This window comes from Cryptotermes secundus, unplaced genomic scaffold (assembly GCF_002891405.2).
Source record: "Cryptotermes secundus unplaced genomic scaffold, Csec_1.0 scaffold612, whole genome shotgun sequence".
Lineage (NCBI taxonomy): Eukaryota > Metazoa > Arthropoda > Insecta > Blattodea > Kalotermitidae > Cryptotermes > Cryptotermes secundus.
Window position 1 is genome coordinate 1,456,050 of NW_019729902.1, and position 10,619 is coordinate 1,466,668.

Here is a 10,619-nt window from a genome sequence, read left to right on the forward strand (position 1 = left end):
TTTTAAGATCATTTTAGTGAAAGTTTCATGCTTCAAGGCGTACGATACACTGCTCAAATTCTAAACCAACTGCTTCCATTGCCGAGATAACGGGCGCTCATATTATAAGGCAAGGTTATAAAACCACCTTTTAAGATCATTTTATTGAAAGTTTCATGATCCTATCTCATATAATTTAAGAACAATGATGAATAAATCATTTTCGAGCAAAATTTAAATGGACGGCTGAATATATTACCGCCGGAGAGACACGGCAGCGGAATTTAAATGACCGCGTCAAAGGGTTAATTAATGCTTATGATTTATATGAAATTGTCCATTTATGGCCGTAGTGAATTTTATTATGTGTCAACTTGGCTGAAAATCACAAATGAGCAGTAACTTTGTGTGAGCATCCCATATCAAACAAAAAAAATAACTGTCCAATGCAATCATATTAGGACACAGCAAGGTATTCTTTTTTACTTTATAAAGAAACCTAAAAAGCCGGAACTTCTTGACAAGCAAAATGAGTAGTGGCTGTTGACGATGGCCCTGAGAAGTAGTTGGTCTGGAATGGAGTCCACTCAGCCTCGTGAGGATAACTGAGGAGTTACTTGAATGGAAAAGTAGCGGCTCCAGTCTAGAAAACCAAAATTAACAGCCATGGGAAACCGTTGCGCTGACCATGTAACACCCTCTATCCGCAAAAGTTGGCACGAACTTTGTCCACAAGCGGCGGTCACTCGGCCGGTACAGTTCGCTTGCGGACTAAAAGCCACAGAATTCAAGATGATCTTGTATCATGAAGTTATAATTATTAGACCTAAATGAACTGCTAAAGGAAGACATACAAAATTAAGAAACTGCATTGTGTACACTTTTCTTTGACTGTCCATTATATTACAGCTCCATCACATATTAACATCAAAGTAGTCATACTACATGAGGGTCTGTAAACCAAAACTATAGTCTCAATTCTGACAGTATCACTAAATACGCCCAAAAGGAATGTGAAAAAGTATGGAACTGTATTTAAAATCGGTCATTCCATTCACTGACACTGACAACAACGATGATGATGATGATGATGATGATGATGACAACTGATTATTTACCTTGGCTTCCGCTACCTGCTCCTGTAACTTCCCACCTTGTTCAGTCAATTGGACTATAGCCCCTTTGGAAGCCTGAATTTGAGCATGGCCCGTTTCGATTGAAGCTTTCAATTCATTTATCTCCAGATTCAAGGTTTCAAACTCCTGTATATCACAACATAAAATTTTAATTTGTAATTAGAAAAACAACAACATTCAAAAATGAAATAGAACTGGTATTCAATAATGCATCCACTATAGTACCTGTTCTCTCTGTTTCCACTTTGACCGACTTTCTTCTGATTTCCTTTTTAGTTCCTTCATCTCATTTTCAGCATTTTTCAGCGCTTTTTCTTGAATTGACTTGGCATCCTTTAACTTATTTTCCAGTTCCTTTGCTTTCTTGCTACTAACAATCTGGACTTGCTTACAATGGTTCACATTTTCTTCAAGCTCCACTGAAATAGGTAATTCCAAATGTTTAGGACCTNTGAACGTTAGCTCATGCGCTCACAGCAGTAAAAACGCGGTACTACAAAAGCTCTGCCCACAAAAAAATTAGTTCGGTTTCTTTTGGGTACCCCATCGTATGTGTTAGTTTCAAAGAGCTCTGAAACAAGGGAATACAATGAAAATACTGCAAGCAAGCTAGAGCCTCAATACACTTACATAGACATGCACGCCCCAACAAAGGCACTGGAAATGGTCAGTTACATTCACACTAGTGGGAATAATAGGTCCAGGGGATGTTTCAAAGTCAAGAAACGGACCGTGTCTAGCGGCAGGCTAATATCAAACTTTTCCAGCAAATGGGAAATTCAATGGCAGCAATTTACAGACCCACTTTGCGTTAATACTAAAGGCACCAATCCCTTTCACGATCTATTTGTAACTTCAAGTTTCCTGCAATGTGTGATGTTTTACTAACCAATATAGCTCAGTCAGTATAGTGAAGGGCAATGTGTTGGATGGTCAGGGTTTGGATTCAGTAGGGGCAAGAGATTCTTCTCTGTTACAAAGCGTCCAGACCACCTCTGGGGCCCTCCCACCCTCCTATCCAATGTGTACCAGGCATGAAGCTCACCATTATCCAGGGCTCAGTTCAAGAATGGTAGTGCTACACCTCCACTCCCCCACATATCTTCATAGGGTGATCCTTGATTAATTAAGAACAGGCACAACTGCTAGTTTCAGTTAGAAGTAAAAGGTAAAGTTGTCCCCGTACTTAAATAATTAAGCAGCATACCCACGCATGCATAAGGAAGAAGTGGATGTATAAATCCATGTATTCTTGAACTTGGCACTAGTTGGAGGAGAGTGGTCAGTTTCAGGCCCCAGCCACTTTAACCCCAGGGAAAGAGCCCCAGCACCCGTTGGATAGGAGGCTGGGTGGGACCCAGAACTAGTCTGCATGACACAAGGAACAGAAAAATCTTGCAACTACCAGGACTTGAACTCCGTCTACTTGGACATTCAGCTGATAACCACTTGCTATACCAACTGTGCTATCCTACCCCACAAATCGAAGATCGTGCGTGATTTTTTTTTTGCCAGAAAAGGGATCACAGTCCTTGATCATCCTCCGTATTCACCAGAGTTGGCTCCAGCAGATTTCTGGTTGTTCCCAAAAGTTAAGTTGGCAATGAAAGGAGTCCGTCACGACACTATCCAGGACATCCAAAGGGAATGTACCGCAGTTTTAAATACGATTCCACAAAAGGAGTACAGGGACTGTTTTCGAAAACTTTTCAATCAATTCAAGCTATGTACTGATTCAGAAGGAGACTATTTTGAACATAAAGAGTGAAATTTTGAAAATATTTCATGTCTTGTATTTTTAATGAACACAGTCCTAGCAGAACCTGGACAAACTGTGTATATAACAAAGGACAGACTGCTTGCTCACGGTTCATCGCTCTTCAGAAATAAAGTATGAAGAAAATTTTTGTTCTGTATCTAGTGCCACCATAAGCTCACCAATCTTTGCCTTAAGACCATCTACTTCCTCTTGGTGCTGGTGGTGAACTGTTTGCTGAAGTTTCCTCCTAACCAGCTCCACCTTATATGTCATGAGCTCCAATTCCCCTTTCAGTTGCCTATACCTGAAACACAGTGTTTGGACACATGTTATCCAGTAGGTCAAATACTGTTAACAAAACTGACCCTGTGCATAACCAGCATGCTATAAAGATTTATAATGGACATAAAGGTAAACTTCCATGCATTCTATGCTCCACCACCAGATGACAGTGAGACATCAGTTTCATGCTCAGACTTCTCTGCCTATGGGGAAGAGTCCCTGGTACTCATTGGTAAGTCCTACAGCCAGTCTGGACATGGTGGAAAAGGGAAAAATTCCTGCCAAGTCAAGAAATGAACTCTGACCATCCAGCCTACAGCCAATCATTTTTCTGCCAAAGTTACCACACCACAGAATGATTCAGCCTGATTGCTGATGACTTATAAATACAAGCATACCAGCACATGATCATAATAAAGTATTTCATACCAAACTCCAAAGTTTGAAACTGGTGATCTTCAGGAATAACTAAGGCTGAAAATTTCCTTCTTTTACATTATTCCACTTCTAACAAGAAATACATATGAGATTCCTCAGTCCCTCAAGGCAAATATGGGGATAGTACCTCCATTAGGCCATGGCTACTTCCAAATTCTTCATAATTCATTATTTACCAATCATCCTATCATTCGATACTATATAAGAATAATTAGATACTGGCAGTGTTGTAAAAAAGGAGATGAAAAACTATTTCTAAAGCTCATGGTGAAGCTGAGGTTGACACATTTCAAAGGTTTGTGCAGTCATACAACAGTATGCAGAGTTGTTATTGAACTCCATAATCTAAGGCATACGGGAACAAGAAAATTTATGATGGACGCAAGTACAGGGTGTCCAGATGAAAGGTATCCAAATAAAATAATCATATCTCAGAAAGCTTTTGTTACACATGTTTATGGGTTACATCATTACAAAGGGAAAATATCAGTTTTTTCTGAATATGTAACTTTCTCAATAAATTTCAATGTGGGCTCCCTTGGTGGCACAACAAATATCCAGATGATCCAGCATGTTTGGTGTTACGGTAGCCACAGCGTCCCTTATGCATGCTTTCAGGTGTTGAAGGTCACTGATCATAACCTGGTAGACAATGTTCTTCACATAACCCCACAAGAAAAAATCCAATGGCGTTAAATCTGGCGACCTAGGAGGCTAAGTGATGGGCCCACATCTGCCAATCCATCTCCCAGCCATCTTTCTGTACAGGTAATTCTTAACATGGTGGCAGAAATGTGGCAGCACCCCATCTTGTTGGAAGATAGTTTTCCAGCATGTCCAAGTACAAATGTCTGGTCACAGTCTTTTCAGAAAATAAAAAAGGGTCCAATCAACTTCTATCAAAGGGAGATTGGGGAAGATATTGCTGTCCTTTGTAGCCATACCACTGACACCGCCATCTTTATTTGTAATCAATATTTCTTTTTAGAGTAATTATACACAAGAGGTAGCAAGGAACACTCAAGCGTGACTTAGCCCGATTCTTGGTTTCAAGAATAGGGCCTGCTTCACTGCTACAAAGACCAGACAGGAAGCACCCCGCAGTTTTCCTGGAAATTCAGTTAGAAAGTTGAACGGCGGGATCCTTTGGTAAAGTTACACTTGACAAGTTTTGAACCCCATAAGTCAAAAGTGGGAAGGCCAGCAACCCACGCTACTGGTATAATTTTTCAAGCAGCTGTCTAAAACGACGTTAGGACTTTAAGGTCCAAAGTCCCAAATTACAGTTATGTGATTGGAGCAGTGAGAATTATGGTTAACTCCCTAAATTCGAATTGTTCCAATCAGCAGAAATTAGGGTAGTAACTTGGAGGTGGAGCTGAAGCCGCGAAGATTTCTTGCTTCTAAGCAGGGTCAGTCTGCGAGAGGAGAGTCTCTGAACAACCCTCCAAGTGTACAGCCAAAATTATGTTTAAGTGTTTGCAGGAACAATCTCTGGATAACTCTTCTAAATTTAACGTGAAATTTTCTTTGTGCTAAAAGTATAAGTGAAAGTGCAATTCTAGGGGTTGTGCTAAAAGAAACAGCCGCGAACTAACTAGCCAGGGATCCGGTCGCCAACGTTGGAGAGATTTCCAGGTGTTTTAGGGAAGTGCAACAAGTGCGGTTAAATGTACGTGTGTAGCAAGATTAGCTAATTAAACAGTGTGTATTAGTGCCTACCTAAAACACTCTTCTCTTTCCCGCTGACGCGAGGCCCGTATTCACCCTGAGACCGAATCTCATCGCTCCAGTGAGAACGCGGTACCTAGCACCTGTAGTTTCCAGTTCACCCCCCCCCCTTTTCCCCGAAATGTAAGCCGTTACAGTAAGCTTACTGGCGCCCAGCACTCCGATAACCCATACCCCGCAAACTATTATCCACCAGAACAACAAAAAGGGAAACAGAACTGGATAGGAAGGACGCAGCAGCAACCTGCCAACTCGAAGTAACCACAGGTGAGGGGGAACGGCTAGAGGAGCAGATGCAACCAGCAACCAAAGGGCTCTTCAGAGGACTGCCGGAGAAGGACGGTAAGAAGGAGTGACGCCCAACGAAAAGGGCCTTAACGCAAAAGACGGTTAGACCTTAGAGGTCCGGTTGTTAGGCCATTACTCTTTCCGTTGTGTGTTGACGCACAGAAGAAGCATGAAGACATGAACCTTAGCAATTTAAGATTTTAAATGTTAAGAATTTTAACAATATTTAACTCAACAACAATTTGTCTCAAATAAAATCTTTATGTAAAATTCTGACACAATTTGATGACTATGGCCAATGTAATAGTGTGTCCTCAACATATCGTTGTGCCTTCTGAGGATAGTCGTTTACTGACCGAAACATGTAAGGGCATCATATAAATATACAATTGAGCCACACTGGACAGTGTCAAATCATTCTATAACAGCTAACTAGCGTGACAGAACAGAATGAATAAAGTTAAATCTGTTGACACTTAGAGACATCTGAAGTCTCACATTGTCATTCAAAAAAGTCAACTTCCCAGATGACCACAGGTCAGGACAAAGACATCGAAGTGCCTCACGCATATGCCTGAGTATGGAGATGTAAAATTCTTGGTTGACTGTTTGCCCTTGCAGAACAAATTCATGATGAGCAATACACCTGGCGCAAAAAAAAAAAACGATTATCATAGTCTTTGTTTTCGATGGCTGAGGCCTCACTTTCTTTGACACTGGCGAACCCATTGACTGCCATTTGGTGCTTTGCCTCTTTGTCTGAGGGTCAATGAATCATCCTAGGCAATGATACTGTTGATAAACATGAAATCATCCTGTACCTCATGTAACAAATCAGCACAAACTGAAGCTCACACCTTTTTTTGATCCTGAGTGTGTGTGCGGGAGTAGCCTGGCAATAAGTTTTTGTTTACCCAAGTCCTCTTGCAGAATTTGGTGGCAGGTCAACTTACTGACATTCAGGGCACCAGCTAACAGGCACACTGTAACAGTATGGTCTTCCCATAACATGTCTCTGATGCAAACCAAGTTGTCTTCATTCCATGAACTCAAAGGCTGGCCTGATCTTGTGTCATCCTCCACAGACACCCTGCCCAACACAAATCGCCTGTGCCACTCAAACACTCGCATCCGAGATAAAGCGTCTTTGCCATAGNTATTCAGGGCATCAGCTAACATGTGCACTTTAATGGTATGGTTTTCCCATAACATGTCTCTGATGCAAACCATGTTGTCCATTCCATGAACTCTAAGGCTGGCCTGATCTTGTGTCATCCTCCACCGACACCCTGCCCAACACAAATCGCCGGTGCCACTCAAACACTCGCATCCGAGATAAAGCGTCTTTGCCATAGGTATCATGCAGATGCTGCAATGTCTCTGTGGCTGTCTTGCCCAGCTTCACACAAAATTTTATATTAACTCGCTGTTCGGACTGAACGTTCATTCTTCCCACAGCACAAATCCGCAAGAGACAACTGACACAGGTTTTTCCACTGTGCCCTGCCACCTAGCGGAGGTCGAGCAAACTAATATCAATAACACAGGTGAGTCATAAAATTTCCCATATTTAGAGCGCCTTTCCTGGAACCATCCAACATTTACCTAAGCTGAGATATTAAATCAGTCTATGGATAAAGGTTCTATAACAATGACATATACACAGTATACTTATATAGTGCCAAGTATCCATAATCCATAAAAAACAAGGGCATGAGTTAAACCTGAAATCATTACACTTCAATTACATAATGAAAAGCCAAATTCATACCTCTCTGCTACTCTGGTAAGATTTTTGATCTTATTATCAATTTCGGCTACCCTTTGTTCTTTGCTGTTCAGTTCTTCTTGTGTTTTGTAAACATCTTCCAGCAGCTCCAGCAAAGGTGTACCTTTTTTACGTGCACCTTGTCAAATAAACAAATCAAATTAGTAGAATTCCTTGTGACAGATATGAAATCAATACCATCATTTGAAATATGAATTTAACTGACTTCCTCAAAAGGCATTCTGACTGGCTTCTGTCAAAACAGCAGATAGTTCGAGTGCCAGATCACAACAACTCAGTTTCTCTAGGGTCCTTTTGAACAATTTTAAGTTACCAAAACAAAAATGTATAATTTAACAAACAAACACTCTTGCAGCAAACCTTGAAATTCATTACTACTAATACTAAGCCTACCACTATGACATAATCCTGGGACAGTTATATCCATTTTATATCCTTATCTCCCTTAGATCCATTTTAATATTATCTTCCCACCAACAAAACTTAATTTCTTGCCTTAAACACTTTTACAGCATATGCACTTGTTCAGTACGTTCACTTGAACAGCAAGCGTTGCCAAAAGTCTGAAAAGAACTTAGGCTAGCAGATGTTAAAATGAACAGTTATGCAGCTCAGTGACCTAATCCTGTTCATGATCTTCCTGCCGAAAACTGTTTGATAAAACTGAAGAGTTCTAAACTGTCACTATGTTTTATAATTTTTAACAAAAAAAAAGTTTTATACAAAATTTGTGCATATGATCTGTGATCTATTTTCACATGCCTAACTGCAATGATTCATTATTACTCCTTTCAAATCAAAAGCTATGCATACATTTCATGACATCTCATTTTACATTTAAGAAGAAATCTACCAGTATACAAAATTAATGATTCTATATTAATCATTTCCCTTCTGCTACCCTGAAGCTGGAGGCAGCAGGTTTGGTACATATCTACCAAACTACATGGCACCACATCCCATAGGATTGCAATCTTAACATTCACCACCATAAGAACCTCAGATCTGAACTATCACTGTTTTAAAAATAAAATCTGTTATGTTATGTGTGGCAACATTCAGATACTGTATTTCAGTACTAGAAGAAACTAAGCATATAAACATACAACTGATGATATGGGAACATTGTGCAAATAGTACATGAAAACCACCCATTGGAAGCACATTAAAAAATAGGGTACTTACCACCAGATAAAGTTCCTGATGGATCGAACACATCTCCATCCAAGGTGACAGACTTCTTCAAGATTCGTTCATGAAAAGCTATTTTCTTTGCAGTTTCCATGTCTTTGCATATAAACATCTGACCAAAGACCCACTGCATTGCTGGATGAATTGCAGGGTCATATTCAATAAGAGACAATGCCGTGTGCACATTTTCTTTACCAACCTAAAGTATTAAAATAATGAAGTGAAATACATATCTGCACTTATATAACTGTCAATATGGAGCAGATGATATTCATTCAGCTGGTAAATAAATTCCCTACTTTATGGAACCCAAAGGTTCATTGCCATTACTCTTTTTAGCAAAGTCTATCACTTGATTGGTCATCTGAATCATTCAGTCAACACCTTTACATCCTATTTCTGCAGGATCAACTTTAATACATCCTGCACCATTTATGACCTAATGTCTCGAGTGATTCTTCCCTTCAAAGGTTTCTGACCTAACAATAGCATATATTTTTTATCTTTGACATATGTGCTACATTATGTAACATGCTGGCTTGATAGAATATGATTTCAGTCTCTAAAATTTAACAGAAGAAACAACATAGTACAGGGTATTCCCAAAGCAGCTGACTGATACTCAGCTTTAAAAGAAATTTCCAGCTGTCACATGACCTCTATGTCCATTACCACAATCATAACAAAAACTGAGAAGACTTAAAAAAAGGTAACGTTATTTTTGTGCTTAACTAATTAAGCACTACGCCATGCAGACAAATGGGGTAGTGGATTTATAGATCCACTTTTTTTGACCTCAGCACTAGCTGGAGATGAGTGGCCAGCTTAAAGCCCTGGCCGCTTTACCCTAGGTGTAAGAGTCTCTGGTACCCATTGGATAGGTGTCTGGGTGGGCCCCAGAACCAGCCTGGAAGACATGAAGAAGAGAAAATTCTTTTCCTTACTACAACAGAAATTCCAACCCCTCAGTTGTCCAGGCCACTGCCACTCACTATATCCACTACACTATCCCACCTGCTTAATAGGGTTGTGAAACCTTGAGGCTTCCACATTTTCTAGACAACTGGCTCACAGACTGTGGTGAGGTTGTCAGCCTTATGAGCTGGCCAACCTTTACCTGCAGAAAGATTCCTGGAACTCATTTCTGTTAGAGGCTGAGTTGACCCAAGGGCCACAGTGCAGCTGGAAGGACTAGGTCAATTGAAAAATCTCATGACCTCATTGGGAATCCAATCTGTGACCTCTTGGCTTGCAGTGTAGTGCCTCAACCTACTATGCTACCATGTTAACATTTCCATTTGATGGTAAAATTGGACTCTGTCCTAAGTGAGTCTAATTTAGTATGCATCTTTGCAACATAATCTCCATTTTTACTTCATTATCATCCTCTCATCCACTCCCCAGACTTTCGAACCAAAAATAAAAATACTTGAATCTGTAAAGACTATAGTTAACAAATTAATTTGTGAATAGTGATAAACAAAGTGATATTCAAATGTTGAAAAAGTTGGTTAAAAATTACTGTGTACTCTGCCTGCTATACGTGCTAGCAAGAATAGAACGATTAAGAAAATACTTAACCCTTTGATGCGGTCATTTAAATTCCGCGGCTGCGTCTCCTGCGGTAATATATTCAGCCGGCCATTTAAATTTTGCTCGAAAATGATTTATTCATCATTGTTCTTAAATTCTATGAGCTGGAACATGAAACTTTCACTAAAATGATCTTAAAAGGTGGTTTTATAACCTTACCTTATAATATGAGCGCCCTTTATATCTTCAATGGAAGCAGGTTGTTTAGTATTTGAGCAGTGAATGGTACGCCTTGAAGCATGAAACTTTCACTAAAATGATCTTAAAAGATGGTTTTTATAACCTTACCTTATAATATGAGTGCCCGGTATCTATTTGAGCAGTGTAAGGAAGGCCTTGAAGCATTCGTGTAACCCAACGGTGCCCCAGATTCATCGCTCCGATATTGTGAATCTTTTCTTTTGCTCTTTTTTTTAACCACACAGCTTCTGTG

At 40.0% G+C, this 10,619-nt stretch overlaps 1 protein-coding gene across 1 annotated transcript in view; it reads right to left on the minus strand.

The window, feature by feature from the left end:
* The window catches only part of LOC111865767 (structural maintenance of chromosomes protein 2), a 65,025-nt gene that overhangs the window by 13,200 nt on the left and 41,206 nt on the right, over nt 1-10,619 (minus strand). Inside the window, exons 13-17 of the mRNA XM_023854032.2 lie at nt 8,588-8,792; nt 7,385-7,520; nt 3,054-3,178; nt 1,341-1,534; nt 1,098-1,241 (exon numbers count right to left, since the gene is read on the minus strand). Of these exons, the coding sequence (XP_023709800.1) occupies nt 1,098-1,241; nt 1,341-1,534; nt 3,054-3,178; nt 7,385-7,520; nt 8,588-8,792 (804 nt within the window). The remainder of the gene's footprint in view (nt 1-1,097; nt 1,242-1,340; nt 1,535-3,053; nt 3,179-7,384; nt 7,521-8,587; nt 8,793-10,619) is intronic.